The following is a 20772-nucleotide window of genomic DNA, read 5'->3' as shown; positions in this document are numbered from 1 at the left end:
TTCTTTGCAAACTCCCTGGTGGCATTTTTATTGCAATCAATGAAGAACCTTAATCTTGGTTTAAAAAAAAACCAAGGGTAAATAGGGTAAATATTAATTTTCAGGAGCCAGTTAGATCAGCATAAACACCAACACCTTTAAAACTTTAAATTAGTAAATTTAATCCTTTTTATTTAAAAATAATGAAAAAAAAAATTACAAGCACAGTAACTCTTTCTTTGTTTGTGGTCTCTCATTGTTTTCCATCTGTGTTCAGAGCTACTGTCTTATAAATCTGTTATTCATCCTAAAAAGTTTATTCTCCAAGAAACCCAATTTCAAGTTATTCTAATAGTGTAAAAAAATTTTTTTCTCAAATATAGGAAAACAAGAATAAGGTTACTTTAATTAAAACAGTATTTAAGACAAGTGACCTTTATTTCACTGCTGTGTGGGGAAAAAAAGCATATTTACAAATGCTCAACTGGTTTCCAACCTGGAGTCAGGACTGCTACAAGTAGCCTGAAAGCGAATAAATGATCAAAGGTTGGTTGGATAATTGCACAGCCCCTTAAGATGATATTTTTCTAAGAAAGGAAAGTCAGTCAAGTAACATGTGGCCAGAGGAGACAAGCAGGCGCTGCTTCATAATAAGAGTTCACACAGATAACAAGCTGTAAAATATTACAGCTCTGACACCTACATCTTTTCATTTCAGAGCTGTTGTGGTCCAGCATGGTTATCTATCTCCAGTCTGATGTATGATTATTGAAGTAAAGCTCCACCGAGCCCTGAGCGGCCTGGAGAAAAATGGGCCTATTTGATCAGTGTCGGTTTCTCTCGGCCCGTCTGCTCCCTCTGTCGTGGATTTCTGTCTAAATGGCCCAGCTGGATCGTGTTCGCGGCTAACTGCCTTGGTAAAGCCTGGTGATCAGAATCATTAATGTGACTTTCCTCCCTGACTGCTCAAAATGGTGTCAGCTTCCAAAGGGGCTTGTGTACATCCATGTGCTTGCATGCGTGCGTGAGCTGAGTGAACATCATGTGTCCAGGCTACGCGGCATTCGATGTCTTGTCTCGTACGGTCATGTGAGAGCGGCATGCGGTCTGTGTCGTGCTCGTCTGCATGGATGTTCCCGGCCTTTGTGACAGTGCACCTGTGTGGAGTGTGTGAGCGTATCTTTATTTTTTAATAAGGGTGTGTTCAGTGTCAGCTGTCAAGTGCCAGACAGACCGTCTGATCCCCAACCCGAGGAGAGGACCACCTCTACCATTAGAGGTGTCACTCACCTTTCCCTTCAGATCCACTACTTCACATCTTTTTGTTTGTCTTTGGAGAAATTGCTGGGCTAAATAATGACAAGACAAATTGTTTTTCTTTTTGTACTCACTTTTCGCGAGCATATAGCTACAACTCCACTCTCCCTTTCTCTTTTTGTGGCTCAGTACGGTTGTAACTCTTCTCCCATTTTGCACAATTTCTCAGGCTATAAGGCCGAGGCTCTTTATTTTCAGGTTGTGTCCAAGTCCATCACTTTAATGTAACTGAGCCAAGAGTACAATCATCTATCAGTCACACAGACTGCCTCCGTACTGGATGCTATGGATAGAGAAGATTAAGTATAAAGAGACCGAACATGTGGACATTACATTTTATTTACAGCCTGTAAAGGCTCAGCATGGCCATAAAGAGGACTAATCTGAAAAAGGTCAAAATCATATTTTCATGTGCAGTGCTGTCCAGGGAGCATTTGAGTACTTAACATAATCCTGTGTTACATTAACATATTTGAGTGTTTTGCAGTTCAAAGGGTTCCTTATTTATATTTAACGCTGCTTTGGTGCAGCTCCTGTCAAGAAAAAAAAAATCTATTTCACTTCCTTCGCTTTAAAACAGCTTTTACTGCCTGTCTCTCACAAAAAGGTTTGAGAGTGCTCACAGCCACAGATGTGTAGCAGGTCTGGTCATACTATGAGTATTGGCTCTCTTTGACATCATAAAGAGTCAAGAATAAAAAAAAACCCCAAAAACTAAATGAACCTGTGTGCATGGAGCACTCAGAAGGCTGACTGGGTTACTTAAACATATGCTGACCTTATAATTTGACATGTGAAAAATGAGCATGTACCACTGTAAACAGGATATCTTTCTCCATTATTGTGAACACATAAAAACAGCTCACTGCTCATAACTATGGTCAAGGTTCTCCAACATGTAGGCTCATCTGGCTCAGGAGTTAGAGGAGGTTGGTGGGTCACTCCTCTGCTTCTCCAGTCTCCATGTCAAAATATCCTAGATCATAGTGTAGGTGTGTGTGTGTGAATGTCAGACAAGGTGTGTATAGAAAGGTTCCTGTTGTGTATGTTTGGATGAATGAGGATTGTAGTAAAATGTGCTTTAACTTCTCAGGGTAAACACGTGCTCTAAGAAGCAGACTGGGTGATGTTAGCTGTATGTTTACTTATTTTCCAAGGTATACTTGAGTAGCACTGTGGAAACTTGCTAGATGCACACTCTGATCAGGATTCAAACACCTGGTTTATTCCAAAAACATGAATATTTTCACTACATTATCCAGATGCATCATTAGTACCAGAATCAGGGGCTGAAGGATCAGCTGGAGCAGATGTTCTAGTCTATAATGGTCCCAGTGGTAATGGAAGGGTTAGACACCTAAACTGGAAGCATGTCTCCAGCTATATATATATATATATATATATAGTTTAAAAATTCAGTGAAAAGACTAAAACCAGCAATGTCAAGATTACTGCTTTTTAAACTTCATCTGTGGAACTCAATTCCAAGTCACATGAATCCTACCAAGGATATAAATAAATATATCCCTCATAAATAAATCACATATGCAATAATTTTCCTAAACAGCTGGGCCACATAGACTTTTTTTTGAGCAAAAATGAATATGTGAATGTGCAGCTTTCAGTTTTCAGCTGTGGGATACTAAACAATGGTGCTCTCCTAAGTGCATAAGGCATCAGGATGAAGTATGTGGGATTGAGTAAAAATAGATTAGTGTCCATGTTCATTTTAATAAATGCACATGGAGCCAGTGCAGCAGCCCAGCTCACAGATACAGATGGAAATATCTCAGCAAGTGGGCTTACATGAAATTTTAAACAGACATTTGTGAACCCCTCATTTACCATGTTTCTCCTCTTTCTCATCATTGTGTGACTTTTTTTTGGTTTTGGGGGGCTTTTGGTAAAAATATAGACATTTACCAGATGTTTCCCTTTTTTTTTTACACTTCTGATTTGTAGTTGATGAATGTAACTGAGTTACATTTTGATAGGATTCTGTTGGCAAGCAAACGCAGCTTTATCAATCTGTAGTATCATCAGAGCATATTTATCCACTCCACCCTGCTTCTATGCTCAGTGTGCTCACGTAACATCCTTCTCTGCCCCCTCACAAATCACCTCACACACAAATCAGGATCACCTGAAAACACATCTGCTCTCATTTTCTTTACCTCATCACTCTTCTTTCCATTGCACACATCCCCCCCCCCCCACACACACACACAGACTTATGATACTGAGATACTTATAAACAAAGAGGGTACTGTTGCACAATTCTTGTTTCTTCCATAGTTATGTAAGTAAATTAAGACCTTGTTTCTTTATAGGTGTTTATAAGAGAATCACATGTGTTAGTATTACAGCATGTCAGTGTGATGAAGCACTGGATGTAAAGCTCAAACACACTGCACGCGCCCTGTTGAGCTCATTGTACCTTCTTACTTTTCCCAGACATATCTGGTAACTGAATGCCACTCATTCCCTCTGACTCATGCCCTGCCTCATCAGCCATCACCAGCCCACTGTGCACAAACTCAGCCCTGGGCTTTAATGAAGATAATGCTGAAGGCATGTCTGAGAGGGCAAATGAAGGCCCTTGTGAACAGAGTTCACAAACCTCGAATCAGCCCTCTGATACGAGGCTGACCCCTGCAGGAATGGAGGGGAATCAATGTGTGGTTGACACCGAATAAAGTGTGTTGTTTCTGTGATGTTTGTTAAAAGAGGATAAAGTCTGAAAATGTAGGTCTTGGAAATAACCACCAAAGTCATGAAAATGCAGAACAAATACTTACTTCTCTGTTTTTTTGTAAAAAAAAAAAAGAAAAAGAAAGAAGAAGAAACAGTAATGGTGGAATAATAATCTTCGCCTGCTTTTGTCCCAGAGTGCTAGAGTGATGCGAGTCCAACCTGTGCATCATTTCTGGGAACAGACTGTCTACATCAGTCAGAGTCCATCAGGCTCAGTTTCTGTCACTCACACACCCTCACACTCAAACTGTGAGTGTCATCTTCTATCAGTTTTCCGTCTCAAGGCACACATGAGAAGAGGAAGGCAAACCTGCCAGACATCAAATCTGGACAACCTGTTCTCCTCCAAATCCCTCAGGTAACTTTCCACCTCACTGCAACAGAACCTACAGACTAATACAGATCTCTTTTCTCTGTCTCTTTGCCTCTCAAATGAAGCCTTATCAGCAACTGAACATTTATATTTAAATGTTTCTTATGTTACCTGTCATTCTTTCTTCCTCCATTCCCCCCTTTCTTTTATTTATTCAATTTGTCTGTGATTAGCGGTGGAATTTATATAATTAAAAAATGTGTGTTTAAATATGCATCTGTGCAATTATGGGCATAGTTTCAATCTCACTTTCCCACTTCTTCCTGCCCACTCTCGTGACCTGACACCCTGCAGCACACACAGCCAACTACACATTGCACCGATGATTAATTTACATTTCAGTTACAAATTAATATGATTCATTGCCCAGAGCCATTGGCATCCATGTTAATTAGGAAGGGTAAACAAAGAGAGGCCGCATTAAAATGGACTCTGAACAGTGCCGTGGCACACTGGATGTAATCTGATTGATTTGAATGTAATCAGATGTACTTGAAAGTTAAAATAGAAACACAGACCCGACTCTAATCTCAGGCCGTTGTGCCATCAAAGCAACTGTCTGGCTTCGTGATTGCATAAGCTGTAAAGACCTGCTCAATAATGCATGGTCAAACTAGACACGAGAAGTCTGACGGAAAACCTTACCTCAACAAGCTGTGTGATGTCTGGCCAGAGACTGGACACTCCAGAGACAGGACAACAGGCTGGAGGACAACGTGTGTTTGTTGTCATATGGTTGGGATCTAAATGTCTTTACAGTCACACTGGAGGGACTTAAAATTAAATCATAATATATTTAATGTGAAAATTGATTTCATGTTCAGACGATGTCAAGACTGAGTGTGTGTGTGGGTGTGTGTCAGGGAGATGAAGAAGTAAAAATAAACTTTCACAACACAATTTTCAGTCTTACTCTTCTAGAAGGAAATAATGACTGTAATCAGGAAGCATAAAAATCCCACGTTTTAAAAATATGACACTAATTTCAAACATTTCACTGTTACATCATAAAAGAGTGACCCTCGTGGGCACTACCTTGTTTCAGCCACTCTTGCACTTTGCTTCCAGCATGCTGGCGTGAAAAAGGGTCATTAGCGTCCAAGTCCCTCCTCTCACAGGAAGAAAGCAGCATTAAACTTCCTGCAGCGTTAACTTTTGTTGCACGGTCTTCCTGCTTTTAGAAGCTGCTCAGCAAAGTAAAAGACAAGCATGACAACAATCCTCTGCAGACTGACAGGGCCGAGGTGCTCATTGTGGAGATACGGGGCTGTGATTAAGAGGGAAACTCACAGCCGAACTTCCCATGTGATTCCGCAGGGAGAAGCGCGACTCCTGGCCGGCGGCGGTCGGCCTCTGACGGGATACAGTCGCGCACAAAGCCGCAGGCAGCACACTGAGGCGGCGGCTGCCGTAGAGGTGGATTTAAAGCGGTTAGTGGGGAAAGACGATGGTAGGGGCACTTTTTGCATAACTGTATGATGATAACACGAAAGTTTGCAGAAACATATTTTTGTGTTTGACATCTTCTCAACGCTTTAGTCTCACTGAACCCCTCGCAGATGTCAAATTTCTGTGCTTACTTGCTGTCTGGTGACTGGTCGATAACTCCCACAGGTTATCGTATTTCTAGATTACTGTTGAAACGGGCGGTTGTGTTCAAGGGCATTAATTTATTCTCATGAATTCAAACTGTACTTTTTAACATAACAAGGAGACTTCACATAAATGATATATGGAGACTCTTAAATAAATCAGTAATTAGGGTTATATATTAACACCGAGCTCCAGTACTGTTTTATTACTGATTAGCAGAACAATTGTTTAAGTATAGTTGCATAACGCGTTACTGTTTATCAGAACTGCCAGTCAGTATCCATAAACATTTATTTAGGCGTATAGTAAGAAAGTAACCACATTCTGCTGGGAGTTGAAAAGTAGTGCCCCCCTTATTTCTTTAATTTTGCACGAAGTTTTAAATTTCTTCACTGACTAAATCATTAATTTGCTACTCTTAATACATTTTAATTGGAGTTATGTGTTTAATGCATAGCAATGTGTATTTTTAATAAGTTTCATGCGCACAAGCAAGCCATTTTCGCATTGTGCGAACATATTTTTATGTAGCTTTATTGTTTCCATGTTTATTTTGTATGTTCGACATTATTTTTACAGATGTCATGTGTCAAGTTAAAGGAGCACATTTTAATCAGAGTGTAGCATCAAGTCAGTTAAACTTCTGGGATATTGATCTGGTCAATTACCGTAAGTAGCAGTGAGGTTTGTTAATCAGTTTCAGCTGCTTTAGTGTTAATTAAATTAAGAACAGATACAACAGAGGAGTAACAATGAGACAATGCTCAAAATAGGAATGCATTTACAGGTGGAGGTCATTAGCAGTTTCTTCCCTTGTCATCTTTCCTGACTTTTTTCCCCATTAGTTTTGCATAAGGCTAGGGTCAGTGTCACCACTGTTAGCATGAGCAATACCTGCACCCTACAGAGGTGGCACAGGTAGTCCAAATCCTCCAGGATGGTACAACAATATTGCTAGAAGGGTTGCCTTGTCTCCCAGCACAGTCACAGGAGCATGGAACTGATTCCAGGAATCGAGCATATACTTTAGGAGAGCTGGACTGGGCCATAGAAGTCCTTAACTCATCAGCAGGACTGATATCTGCTCCTTTATGAACAGGATGAGCCCTACAAATTGACCTACAGGAGGCCAATGGTGTGAATATCTCTGGCCAAGCAATCAGAAATAGACTTTATAAAGGTCAGCATCCTCCAGTGGGCTCTGTTTTCACTGCCCGTGGAGCCCAATAGGCAGGTCCACCACTGGCGTCCTGTGCTTGTCACAGATGATAGCAGCAGTTCACCCTGAGCACAAGTGACAGACATGGGAGGTTCTGGAAAAGTCACGGTGAACATTATGCTGCCTGTTTCAGGCCATTATGAGATGGTAGCATATCAGTAGATATATCCCACAAGAATCTGATTAATTTCTTTAATTTTCTTTTAACAGCAGAGTATTTTAACACTTATATGTGAACGTTTTAGGTTTCAACTGGCTTTTGTTACAAATTAAATATTTTTGTTTCAGGATATGTTTTATGTATTAGGCCTACTAGGTGTCTTCCAGACTAAGATGACTGTAGAAAGCCGATTCCATGGCTTGATAGGCTTGATTTCCATCATGGTCACGGCGGAAATAAATAGTTAATGAACCCACATTTTTACTGAATTGTATACGGCACGTTTATAAAAACTCAGCAAGATTAATTTCTAGCCGTTGCCCTTTATTGCTGTTGTTGCTTTCTTTTCCTCAGGGATCGTAGAAGTGTTGATGTGCCGGCACAAAGCCAGAAATGCTCTCGGCAATGTGTTTGTGTCACAGGTGAGCAGACTTCCACGTCTTTCTCGCTCTCTCTCTCTCACACACACACACACACACACACACACATTAAACACATATGCAGCAGCCACTGAGACATGATGACGTGTGTGTGTGTGCAGATGAGGAAGGTGGTTTCCACTCTGTACAATGACTCAGCGGTACGTGTGGTTATCTTCAGGAGTTTAGTGCCGGGCGTTTTCTGTGCAGGTGAGTGATCTCTGGTGCCAGGAAGGTGTGATCAAAGTGTGCAGTAATGATGTGTGACCATGTGCGTTATGATTTATGGTTAGGTGCCGATCTGAAGGAGAGAGCTCTGATGAACAACTCTGAGTCCGATCTGTTTGTTCACGGCCTGCGCTCCCTCATGACTCAAATAGGTAAAAAAACAAACAAAAAAAACCATTATGGTTGAGTGATTAGTCAGTCTTTTTTTTCAAGCTAAATGTGTTTATCCATTTGTAAACTTTGCTCACTTTGTTTCAATAACCTGGCAGCATTGTTGCCCACGCCGACCATCGCAGCGATGGATGGAGTTGCACTGGGAGGTGGATTGGAGTTAGCCTTGGCCTGTGACCTTCGCGCTGCTGGTGAGTGACCTCTGGACCTTCACCTGTCAACTCCGAATCGGATCTGCTTTCTTTCTTCAGGTGATGCTAATCAGGTTAGAAAGGGGATGTCATGTTCCCTTTACAGCTGTCACTAATCCACTCATATTAGATCAGTGGTGGAGAATAGCAGTTTCAACTTGGGATCATTTCTCTTCATTGACAATTTCCTCATTGGACACACAGGATTCCCCGGGGGGGGGGGTCAAAAAATAATCTTAGAGCGCAAAAGATAATTATTAAGTAAGGAAAAAAATGAGAAAACATTTCTGAAAAGATTTCAAAATACTGTGTATTTTAAAAGTTTCCATTATATGTAGACTGACGTTAATTTTTTTATTGTACTATTTAGTTTAAATGAATATATGTTGTACTATTCACACAATATTTACACAATTTCAGCTATCACAGTTAATGACCATGTAATTTACTGAAACAATATCTTCTAAAATGAAACAAAACTTTCCCAACTCTTTATAAGTAACTTAGGGGGAAATTAAACTGTCAGCTTTTAAACAGCTTTGAGTGAATGTAAATGTGTTATATACACAATGGTCAAGCTAAAAACATACTCCTGAGACGATGGCGCTCTAATGATCTGTTGATGAGCTTGGGGACTAATGAGGCCACATCTGCCCAGCTGTTCATGCGTTTGAACCTTCAGGTGATTGGTTATATTAGGCGCAGCAGCTCAGTGATTGGTTGAGCACAGATGAGCTAGGTGAGCAGGTGTTTGTGTCAATTGCTCTGACAGAGACATCAGTCAGATTTTACACTCTCTCCAGCTTAATGGCACTTAGACCTTCATCTGTCCTCTGTTTGTGTGTGTATGTGTGTTGCAGCAAATTCGGCACAGATGGGTCTTATCGAGACGACACGGGGGCTGCTCCCAGGGGCGGGTAAGACGAACAGAGGTCACTGAAATGACCCTGGAATGCACTGACTGTATGTAAATAGAGATAAAGCAGCTGTGATAAGTTGACCTTGAGGTGGTTTGTCCTGCAGGGGGCAGTCAGCGTCTGCCACGGATGATCGGCGTCACTCTGGCCAAAGAGCTCATTTTCACAGGTAGTAATTCAGAAATATTGATGTGATTTTAGTGGCACTGAATGCTCATCAGTGAGCAAGGATTTTGTGTGTCACTGTCTCTCCTTGTCTGTTATCAGGCAGGCGTGTGGGAGGGCAGACAGCTCTGGAAATGGGGCTCATAAACAGTGTAGTAGAACAGAACCAGACGGGAGACGCTGCCTACAGAGAGGCACTCAGCCTGGCCAGGGAGATACTGCCCCAGGTTAGAGTACAAACACACTTTTTTCATGCCGCTACAGCTCTGATACTGCTGCATCTCTCCTCCTTCAGGCAGGAGGATCTGCTCCCTTTCCCCTTTCTCTGGATGCAGTGGAGGGGGAAGAAACAAAAACAATGCATTTCTTTTTTCCTTTCTTCCGTCTTGTTTTTTTTTTCCTCTTCCCACCTTCCCTCTCACCATCTCCCTCTGCTTGTCCCTCTCTCCAGGCCTCTGTCGTTCCATATATCTTTCACTCCAGTTCAGATGCCCACAGTCAGTGGGGTTAGAGTGGCAGTCAAGTGGAGAAATGGACCACAAATAGCACCATACACTCACATTTTCCAACACATTTATGCTCGACTTAGCACGGATTGATTGATTAACAGGATCTTGCACTGAATCAAAGTGAGGGAGCACAGAGGAAATAATAAGAGGGTGTAGATCTTTATTTTGGCACTTCTGTTTTCCTGGAATTTTAAAGACAAATGTACTGCTGCTTGCATGTGATTAAACTGTAAAGAGTTCCTCCAGTTAAATTTCTGTAGAAATGCATTGCTTACATTGATTGATCAACAGTTTAATATTTTTTGATTTTTGATTCTCTCTCTCAAACTTTAATTTTTGAACAAAAAATAGAATAAACAACAACATATAGGGGCGTCAGTGGTAGAGCGAAATAAAGTAGCTAAGTAAAGTATCAGAGACAAAAACGTAAAGGAAGGTGAGCGTTTTTGTGTCTATCATTGTTTATATTCCAAAGGTCCTATATTTAAAGTAGAGCCAATCCAGGTGGTTTGGGCTCCTGATTAGGATGGAAGGAGATAATACCATCGGCATCTAACCCTTTTTGTTTCTGTTGCTCAGGCTCCTATTGCAGTGCGGATGGCTAAAGAGGCAATGAACAGAGGCTTGGAGGTACATTATGAATCCAAGATCTTCTTCAAAGATCTTTACATCAGTGAATTTAAGGACTGTTCTCTCTTCCAGGTTGATATCGGTTCAGCAATGGCGATAGAGAGGATGTGTTATGCTCGAGTAAGTCTTCCACTTCTTATGGTTTCCGAAACACTTACTAGTTTTAATTTGGCACAATTGTTGTGGTTCAGGAATTTTCTTTTGAGTTAAATTCTAAGGCAACCCAACACGTAGCTGATGCTGAGGCTGTTATCAATTAAATTCTAGCTGGGCCTAGCTTTGACACGGACCTTCTGATACTCGCTCCACTTAAATCATCATTTACTTGTCCTCTCTTTATAGGTCATCCCCACACGGGACCGACAAGAGGGTATGGCAGCTTTCATAGAGAAGAGAGCTCCGCGGTACACTGGGGAATAAACTCCTTTGAGCTACTGGATTTCTTTGTTGTACCGACATGTGAATGCAGAAGCACACTGCTTCTGCCCAATGTCAGATAAACAATTAACATCTATTGATTGTCTTTGTGAATCTCAGCCGGTGCCAGTACATTAATTTAGGCCATGCAAGTGCTCAATAGTGGCCGCTTGCTTTTGTGACTCAGGATCAGACTGACAAGTGCAGATTGTTTATAATTTGTTATATTTGCTGATTTATCAGGAACAGGGTCATCTTTGAAATGAAACTAAATAAATAAAGACAGCACATGGGTCATCTCCAGTTTTATGGCAATGTACATTCTTTATTTCTAAATTTGAAAATGCGATTCTGAGCAGCAACATGGCACAATCACAGCACATACAGTACCTTGACTTTCTGCATCTTCCAATGGATTAAAATGCTTGTGGAAAAAACTAAAAACTGGCCTTTTATGCAGGGCGATATTCAACTAAACTACACGACTTTGGGGGAAAAAACCCCTAAAAGTTCTGTCATCTAAGACTATCCTTGTGGAAACACTATTAGCCTGGGACACATGCGTCATTAACAAGCTCATCAACAACTGATTTACAGAATACAATAGGGCCACAATTCACTGAGCTGATGAGGTGTGTATGCTTCGCTGACAGCTGCTTAAGTATCATTTTGGAGCCTAATGTTCTATATTTATCTATATTACCATACATCCAGTAATCTTTTCAAGTCTCCTGACCTGTCACTGGCATTCCTGCTAAACAAATGTATCTCAAATTATTTAGAAAGTGTTATTTATCAAAGTGTTTCAGCAAAAGTTTTGCATTTTGAGAATAAAATTTGACCAGAAAAATCACCTCCATTCTGGCAGCTAGTGGTCACTTTCCTACCTTTAGTTTGTGGATTAAGGGAGTCGACTTTATTCTCAAAATGCAAAAATAATTGTACTTTATTTGGCTTCATGTCTCCTCAGTACTCTTTCCTAGGTATGTGTTGATAGCATAGTAAATAACAAGGCCTGCAATAAGAGATGAACAACAAAAATGTAGCCAGTCTCATAAGCTGTTACAGCAAGTCTAAACGGCAGAAGCATAACTGTTAAAATGGCAGCCTGTAGGATGCAGTTATCACACGGCCGGTCACTTTTAGAACAGAGAAATGCCTTTAAATAATTTAAATGTTTCCACTCTATTGTTGTATAAACAGTTTTTCTTCCCTTTGTTCAATCAGATGGAACTGAAAAACAAAACAAAACATCGGAACATACAGTAGAATAATTTCCATGCAATCACTCCAAACAACGACCCCCCCCCCACCCCCCTTCAGTATCCTTATGTACAAATACATACACTCTTTGAGATGCAGACACTTGTACAAGCGCATATATGCACACATGCTCACACTGAAGTGCTGTCTGTCTTTAAGACACTCAGATGCATAACAAAAACATACTTATATATAAATATATACACAAGTTTCTCAAAGAGAAAACAGATGTGACTCACTGCAGATGTACACCTATCCTCACTATGCTGGCCACATCATTATTGCCATTTGTGTCCAGGAAAGTATATTTGGACGTAAACAGACACATGTGACTTTAGTACTCAGCTTATCATGTAAATTGTCCTCTTGAGCCAGCACTGCTGGCTCTGCCACCAAGCGGACTGATTTAGGGCTCCCCAATGTTTAGAAAATTTAAAGAAAAAAATGCAATCGAGTTTGTCAAAAAGATGATTTCTCTATAATTTAGTTTATGCGTTTGAATGTTTGGAACGCCCGAACCCACTGAATACACCCCCGGCAAGCGTCCTGTCACATCAAATCAAAGGCATTAGCTGATAAAAGACTAAATGATGAGTAGAGCAGCAGTAGTATTGCAGACCCAGAGGCGGGGGTTTCAGTGAACTGAGCACTGCCATAAACAAACAAGCAGGCATTCCTAAAACGAACAGTATAAGCATTCAGACAAACCCTAACCCCCATGCTTGAGCTCAGGGCAATGCATGCGTAAATTTAAGAGCTAATCAACCAGTTCAGACATCCATAGTACTCTGTAACATATGAGGGTATCAGGGTATTGGCCCTCAGTTGAGCTTTGGGGAATTATTCCCAAACTGAGATTTGTAAGTGTGCACTGACATGTTTCGGGTTAAAAAAAAACAAAAAACAATTCCTCTTGATACCAAAAGCTGACTGAAAAAGGCCCAAACACAAATTCATGATTTGATTTGAGCTCTAGTGACAGACAGTTTATCATAATTTACTTTTTTCTTATTTTTTGACAAGCACACAGAGAAATGTTTTTTTAAAGAGAAAAAAAGCGAGAAAATAAATAAGGTTACTGTGTGCAAAGAACTGCAATGCCTCTGTCCTTAATTCAGTTTACATTTTTAGAGACTCTTGTAAGTCCATGTTTGTGTGTGAGATATATTCTCACACACACAAACACACACATGTGACCACCACCTCCCATCCACGGTGGGACCCAGCTTAATTTCCTCTTCTTCACCAGAGATTCTGATTTTCTGAAAGAGAATGAAAGCATAATCAATCTTCAACCTCTGCGAGGGTGAGCTAGCTGCTGATCATGCCTTACCTCTGTGAGGTTACTGCGGCGGTGGGCGGCGACTTATGTGTGTGTGTAGTGGCTGGCCGGTGCGAGCTCTGTGGCGCTGTAGGCTCTCTAGTATGCTCCCAGCCAGCAGTTTGACGTCTCTGTGGGTCTGTGGGTGTTTGTGAACATGCTCCAGCTGCTGCAGACCACCCTCCTCCAACAACATGCTGCAATAGCGAGAAGCTGCACACACAGAAGTATCCACAAGGGGTTTGAGTAGGTGAGGCATCACATTAAGCTAGAATAATCTTTGGTTTTATTTTTGCATGGATCTATGTCTCACCGTTCTTGCTACAGACATGTTGCATTGCCCAGGCTGCCCACAGCTGGACACCAGGGGTGTGAAAACACTCCAGTAGGGGAAAGAAGGGGTTAAATGACCTAAAGAAGGAAGGAACATGACAATTATTCTGTGACAGGATTAGAATGGGAAGCAGACCCTTCAGCCATTGCGCCCCTTACATGTAGAACCAGCTACTCACTTTGGGAGAGACGGGCACAATCTGTAATTTAAGATCAAGTTTAAAATGCTCATTTTTGATACACAATGGTTAGGACTGGATCAGGTGACACTGAACCATTTCTTTGTTATGCTAGGCTCTGGAGGCTGGGATGCACTACGCACTTGTCCCTAGTGTCTTACACTAAATCCACATTATACTGAAATGTCACTATTACTATTGGCATTTAATTTTGCTTACACTTGCTTACAGTTTGTGCTTTACCTTGTTTGTAATTTATCATCTCTGTGTGCACCTTCATATCTATTTTGTCTGTCTCAGGATAAAGGATGCCCAATTCTACTAGAGGTCTTTTAGAGTTTAAAGGCGGTTTCCCCCCCACTGTCACCAAATGCTTCAATTTATTGGTTTGTAGGGTCTTGGCGTTATAATATTAGGTGCCCTGAGATTACAGGATCTGTCTCCAAATATATTAAGGAAAAACAAAAAACAAAATATTGAACTGAATGTAACGTATTAACATGAGGTTTGGAAGATTTGGCTCTCTGAGATCTATAAATTTGAGATTTTGCTGACACAATAGTTAGTATAGTCGCCTCTCAGCAAGAAGGTTTCCTGTTTTGGCATCCTTTTTATAATACTCCATCATTATTGAAGAGAAGCTGTATCTCACCTGTAGGCCACCATTTCACACTCTGGCGGGGGCCACTTCATAATGACAGCATGCTGTACAGACACACAAACGCATCACGCTAAAAACCAAGATTTCCAATAACCGTATTTATGCACAAGAGTTCTCATTAAGCTTGCTTATTCCTACCAATTGCTCAAGCAGTGAGGACCGAAGACTGGGGCTGAGCGCCCAGGCCTCTTCTCCTCGTGACGTCAGATGTGCAAGGATGCCTGCAGCGAAGTAGCTGACCTCCACTTCCGGGCTGTGCAGCAGACTGCTGATGTGGTCCAGAAACCCCTGCACCATGAGCTCTCCATGCAGCTCCCCAACCTCTGCTATGTTGTTCTACAACAATCAAAAGGCGAGCAGGGAATAATGATTCCTTAATTTTGTTAATGCATTCTAGATTCAGTTTAGCTTCGGGATGAAAAAAAGAGAAGTAAACTCACCAAAAGCCCGAGAACCTTCTGCTGAATAGAAGATTCATTGGGGAACGACTGCAGATAAAGAGAGGGGGAGGTAGGGATAAAAACAACAGTGAGTCATCTTGCCCCGAAGCCATGTGTACTTATACGGAGGAACACATCATTAAGTGTGATGATGAATTCCTATAGAAATCTGCTTAAATTTGTCCTGTATGTAGCATTGCCTATTTTTCTTTACATGTTCACATAATTTCCATGTACCTCTAGAACTTTAATGAACAGATCTAGCCCCTGGTTTTCGATAAAATGGCGGCAGGTTGTTGGCGATTCATCAGTGAGGTTCCAGAGTGCACTCAGTGTAAATTTGAGGGTGGCATCCACCACGCCCTGAGTTGCCTTCTGACGCACGATGTGGAGCAGTTGCTGCAGGGCAGAGAGAATGCATTGTACTGAAAATCAGCCTTTTTTCGATAAATGAGTAAAGGCAGATGAAAGTCATCCAAGATTTAAAAAAAAAAAACAACAAAAAAAAAGAACAACTCAAAACATACTTTCACGATAAACAGCTCTGCTCCCAGCTGGGCCGTCTGCTCTGTGGATAACTGCAAAGAAGCAAATGTTGCAGCACTCAGAGAAAATACCCTACAGATGTACTTTCAATGCATGAATAACCGCATATGTGGTACTAATACAACACCAAATGTACCTTAGCAGCGAGTATGGAAATGATTGCCACAGCCATCCTCTGCATGTTTTGATCTTCGTGGTTGCAAAGCCACTGCATGACCAGTTTGGCAGCTTCAAACCTTTAAACAGTAAAAGGAAGCAGAGCATTTTAAATTCTACCTTTACTGAAAATGTGTTACGTCACAAACCGAGAATTACGAATTAACTTTGATCACATTTTGGCATGTTTATAGTTAAAATCTTTGACAACCTTTAAAAAAAAATGAAAATTAAAAAATTAAAATAAAATAATAAAAAAAACCTAGTAACAAAATGATCAATATTTACACAACAAATGAGGGGTTTCCCACCTGTTGAATGGAACTTCTTGCAAAATGCGATCACTGCACAGAGACAGCAAGCAGTTTTTCTGCAACTATAAAAAGAGAAAACAGCCATGATTGCAGAACCTAAAAGCTATCAGACTGCTGCTACTGCTGCTCCCATGTTTTTATCTTCTTATCAGTTCTGTTTAGTCACAATAGGCTGGTTAAATATTATATCTGACTTAGAGCCTGTGCAGGAAAATATAATGGAAAATTAATATATAACAGTGCTCACAGATAAACTGCATTTTCAAGCTTACTACAATAGGAGAAACATTAATTCCCCATGCAAACATGTGAGCTAGTTTAGAAAGCATATGCTAAATCCTTTTTTTTTTTCCTCTTGACTTTGTGGACAGAGTCTCTTTAGTGGACGACATGGGGAAAATACACTTGAAAAACAACAGAACTAACAAAGGTTCTTTTGGACACTCCCTTATTTATAAAAGGTCACCACAGTGGATGGATACAGATATATATATATTTTTTTTTTAAATGCTCGATTCCCATCACAACCTTTCAAGGGACTTTTGTCCCTTGTCTGAAACATCCAAAAGGGGAAATGTTTGACAGAAAAACACAAGAAGTAACGTTCAAATCATATTTCTAAGAATTATAGTGTAGATATTATTTATTATTGTAATTTGCACCACTCTCTCACATAATCTAAGTCTTACTTTTGACTATTCTTTATTGACCCCATTTTTATTTTCTTTTATATAAGAGCAAAATTTCTTGTGCTATCACACAGCATAAGTTCTACTCACTATGCACCTGTGGCACTTTAACTGTTGTTTATTTACTGTGGACTCATTTTTATTCTTTATTATGCTTCTATAGATAAAGTATCCATCTATCTATAAAAACTGCCTATTCAGCATGTGGCTAAAACACAACCCAACCTCAACTGTACATCATCACAACACTGAACAGTTATCACACAAAGCACGTTTTCCCCATAATTTTAGAATAAAATGTGTATCGCCTTAACAAATCTTTTTGTCCAATATCCAGCTGTGCATGTCACTTCCTATAATGGTTCATTTCTGCTTGTGACCAGATCCCTGCATTTGTTTCCATTACAGGCTGTATTGATTTGGAAATCTTGTTACTGAGGAACAAACAAACGTAACATTACACAGTGCACTATTTACGTGTGTTTTGTGAAAAAAAGGGAAACTACTTATTGTGGTTGTGGGAAGTTCCTCAAATCTTTCTAAATTTCATATTGTCGCAACACTCACAGGTGTTACCAAACGACCCAGCTAACACAGTGTTCTCCAAAGCTGACACGCTGCCGCCACTACCCTCAAGAATATTGGACTAAAACTGTGCTCACCTTTAAACTTGATTTCTTACTTTTGTTTAGCACATCTATCTGGCAACTTAGTTGACCAAGTTTGATTTATTATTAATGTATGCAGAAGCAGGTTGTGAGAGTGAATGTAATAATGTCTACTGTATAAACAGGCAACAAAAAGAAAAAAACTTGGCTATAAAATCCATGTAGAGCAACGGCAATCTTGATGCTTTTAAAATGGAAAAACTTGGTGCCCTTTAAAAAGATTCATAATCTATAATTATAATTTCCAATTTATCCTTATTAGCTGTTATTTTTTTTGTAAATGACCATTTCATCCTTTATGTTACGAGTTACAAAACCCACACATTTAAAATCAAGAAATCCACTAATGTGTGAAAGGAAAATTGTTTCAGTGAATGCCATTATAACATGCAAAGAGCCATTTTCTGAGAAACTGTGACATAATGGACAAAAAAAGAGAAGAAGAAGAAGAAAGAAAAGTTCCCTGTGCAGGTAAACTGTATCAGCCAATTGCAACCTGCTAAATAAAATCTATGTTATAAACCAACTGTTTATTGGGAATGAGCAAAAGCAGCCAGGCATGAAGCTACCTGCTGGTGGTTGGGGAAAGTCCTCATGGCTTCCAGTAGAAGCTGAGTGACGGTGCTCAACAGTCGAACTGGCATCCCTGCTGCCAGGTCCTGCTTCGTCAGGTTGAACACACAGGCGCTCGCGGCTAGCTGGACATTCAGAGTGGACGGGTGATTCTTCATTCCCAAAACTACCAGCTATGAAAAAAAGCAGAAAGAGGAAGAAAAAAAATTAAAGAAACAGGAAGTCGAGAATGAGGAGTAACTAAACTGTGCAGAGATACAATGGTGGTATAGTGCTTTTTCACTTGAGGAGGATATCTGTGGCTGACAAAGGCACCACTTAAGCATAATATGATGCTATAATTTCTTTTAAGGATTAAGTAAAATAATAACATAAGAGGTTCAATGATAATGTGTTTACCTTTAGGATGTCAGGCCTTGGCTTCTCCATGACATGAGTGAGGCTAAACAGATGAAAGAGAGCTTCTCTCACAAAACCTTCTCTCTCACTGTAGCGCCGCAGTGCCTCACAGATCTGAGTCTCATTAGCTTCTCCAGTCACCTGATGGCACACAGAAGATACTTCAGCAAACCTGATGTTTTCACTTTTTGTTTAGTGCCTATTAATGATTATTCTATACCTACCTTTAGATTTCCTTCTCCTGATAGGAAGTCTGAAAAACCAGCATCTGTGGCCAGAAGTCCCACAAAGGTCATTCCTGGCCTCTCTTCAACAAATGCCTTAACAGCTGCATCTGTCACCTGTAACATTCACAGATATAAGAAATTACTCGACTTTAAAATATGTGTGCTTTGACTGCGGTTTAACCAAGAAACAAATAAAAATATTAAAGCAGATGAACACACCTGTTTCCTCCCTGAGACATCTAGGGAAACAAGGGCGGGCAGAATCCCCGGCTGTCCGAGAAGTTGACGAGCCACGTCAGAGGTAAACTGTTTATCATCACTAATGTCCAGGTGCTGCATGTGCAAAGGTTTACACACACACAAACAGGCATGGCTTATGAAACCTCAGCGATGGAGTTTTCTTAAAATGTTTTTGAAAAAACAAAACAAAAACAGAGAAACAGGTTTAATACTAGACACACAATGAAACCACTAACCTGCAATACATTCAACTGGCCTATGACTCCCAGCAGCTGAGCAGTGCTCATCTCCAGCCTTTTCAACTGATGCAGTGTCAGTGAGCGCAGCCGCTCCTTCAGGCCCAGCAGCGGGCTCAGGTTTGTGACTGAAGTATTAGAAAGATCGAGACTCTCCAGCCGAGGCAGGGAACACACATCGCCTAGCCCAGAGTCGTAGAAGTCTACATTAGCTAGAGAGAGGGAACGCAAGCCCTGGAGGGCACTGAAGCGATACCAGATTGGTTCCTCCAGAGAGGACATGGTGAGGCCTGTAAGGACAAGTCGCTGGAGGGACTCCTGCAGGGAGAAAGTTTAAATTACTTTCATACTGTGGAAAGAAAGGGCAGTTATCCACAAAAAATTGACACACTCTCATATTACCTGACAATATTTATTAGTGGCCAGCCCCTGCAGGATATCAGGAATGGTAAGGTCTGCATTGACCCGGGCAGCATCCAACTCCAGCAATCTGTGAGGGCACAGGGCTTTCTGGAAGGCTTCTGCAGAGATCCGTGCTGTACGGATGCAGGCCCGTCTCAACCGCAAGTATTCACAGTTCCGAAACACACCCACTGTGCTGTCGTTCAGCAGACCTATAGCAGAGTGAATTTATCTTTCGGAATCAAGCACAACCTTACACAACAATGGCTTTTTACCCAGGGCAAGGATTTAGTTTACTGGCCATCAGTTTGAAGTGGCTTTCACTTCAAATATTTCCCCCAAGTGCAAGTTAAGATTTTTCATCCTCATGAGTATCATGGTGACCTTTTATGATCCAATGAATAATGTATGTATGTAGAAACTAGAGCGCTAAGCTGCAGCAATACTCTTGACTATTCGTAAACGTCTTTAAAGGTTTACCTTCAGTGGCCATTTTGGCCAGCAGCTGGTCTGCCAGCTCCTGCGGGAAGAGTACAGCCTCCCTGAAACAGAAGGAGCCATCAGGGCGTTTCACGCAGAAACACTCCAGGTTTTGGCTCACATAGGTGAGGCACAGGTCTGTCAGAGCCGCTGGAGACGCCTCATCCTGAAAACCAAGAGGTGTGTTGATGTGGATGCACCGAGTACAATTTTCTACAACTGTCAAAGCAAATAAATCACCTGAGACTTACCGTGTTTAGGAAACTGCAGGCCATGGCAAAGGCTTTAAAAGAAAATATATTTTTAGCTTGTGCAACCGAGACTTGTGATTATATAACCAGCCTGCTCGTCGTCTCGGACACCTCTTTCCCTTTCAGTTTACAGTGTCCACCTGTGTGAGAGTCTGAGGAGCTGCTGATCACTCTGAGAGGTACCAGGAGAACGTGACGACGCACGAACACAACGGAGCTTAACGGAGAGCCAGCTAGCTAGCTCACTTGTTGTCTCGGTGGTAGAAAATCACCCCGCGAGCAAAAACGTCGAAAGCTTACAGATGCGGGGGAATTCATGTCGACCAACTGCTGAAGCGACCGAAAGACTGAA

At 41.0% G+C, this 20772-nt stretch overlaps 2 protein-coding genes across 2 annotated transcripts; one reads left to right on the top strand and one right to left on the bottom strand.

Annotated features, from left to right (window-relative positions):
- The first annotated feature begins 5538 nt into the window (after positions 1–5538).
- On the top strand, positions 5539–11276 carry echdc2 (enoyl CoA hydratase domain containing 2). The gene is made up of 11 exons (XM_063467390.1): positions 5539–5873; positions 7750–7817; positions 7937–8024; positions 8108–8194; positions 8312–8404; positions 9265–9321; positions 9428–9490; positions 9589–9713; positions 10575–10625; positions 10698–10745; positions 10968–11276. Exons 1-11 carry the CDS (start codon positions 5633–5635, stop codon positions 11043–11045), a joined length of 999 nt encoding a protein of 332 aa, XP_063323460.1. The 5' UTR covers positions 5539–5632; the 3' UTR covers positions 11046–11276.
- A 65-nt stretch (positions 11277–11341) lies between these two features.
- On the bottom strand, positions 11342–20531 carry zyg11 (zyg-11 family member, cell cycle regulator). Its single transcript, XM_063467388.1, has 18 exons — positions 20421–20531; positions 20170–20335; positions 19690–19901; positions 19288–19605; positions 19031–19144; positions 18809–18925; positions 18585–18725; positions 18182–18358; positions 16253–16317; positions 15922–16021; positions 15767–15817; positions 15477–15638; positions 15240–15287; positions 14938–15135; positions 14791–14843; positions 13940–14037; positions 13639–13839; positions 11342–13567 (listed from the first exon to the last, which is right to left on the bottom strand). Exons 1-17 carry the CDS (start codon positions 20442–20444, stop codon positions 13649–13651), a joined length of 2235 nt encoding a protein of 744 aa, XP_063323458.1. The 5' UTR covers positions 20445–20531; the 3' UTR covers positions 11342–13567; positions 13639–13648.
- Between the last annotated feature and the right edge of the window lie 241 nt (positions 20532–20772).

The sequence above is a fragment of the Pelmatolapia mariae genome, linkage group LG23 (assembly GCF_036321145.2).
Source record: "Pelmatolapia mariae isolate MD_Pm_ZW linkage group LG23, Pm_UMD_F_2, whole genome shotgun sequence".
NCBI lineage: Eukaryota > Metazoa > Chordata > Actinopteri > Cichliformes > Cichlidae > Pelmatolapia > Pelmatolapia mariae.
Note: the sequence above shows the minus strand (reverse complement) of the source record. Positions and strands in the feature narration are given on the sequence as shown.

Bases quoted from the DNA above. Each gene is read 5' to 3' on its own strand.
- echdc2 (XM_063467390.1), top strand. From the start codon at position 5,633: ATGACAACAATCCTCTGCAGACTGACAGGGCCGAGGTGCTCATTGTGG. The intron at 8,405-9,264 runs GTGAGTGACCTC...TGTGTGTTGCAG, and splicing joins CTGTGACCTTCGCGCTGCTG to CAAATTCGGCACAGATGGGT. The intron at 10,626-10,697 runs GTACATTATGAA...TCTCTCTTCCAG, and splicing joins CAATGAACAGAGGCTTGGAG to GTTGATATCGGTTCAGCAAT.
- zyg11 (XM_063467388.1), bottom strand. From the start codon at position 20,444: ATGGCCTGCAGTTTCCTAAACACG. The intron at 19,606-19,689 runs GTAATATGAGAG...TTCTCCCTGCAG, and splicing joins CCACTAATAAATATTGTCAG to GAGTCCCTCCAGCGACTTGT. The intron at 16,318-18,181 runs GTAGCTTCATGC...CTCTTTTTATAG, and splicing joins CTTTCCCCAACCACCAGCAG to TTGCAGAAAAACTGCTTGCT.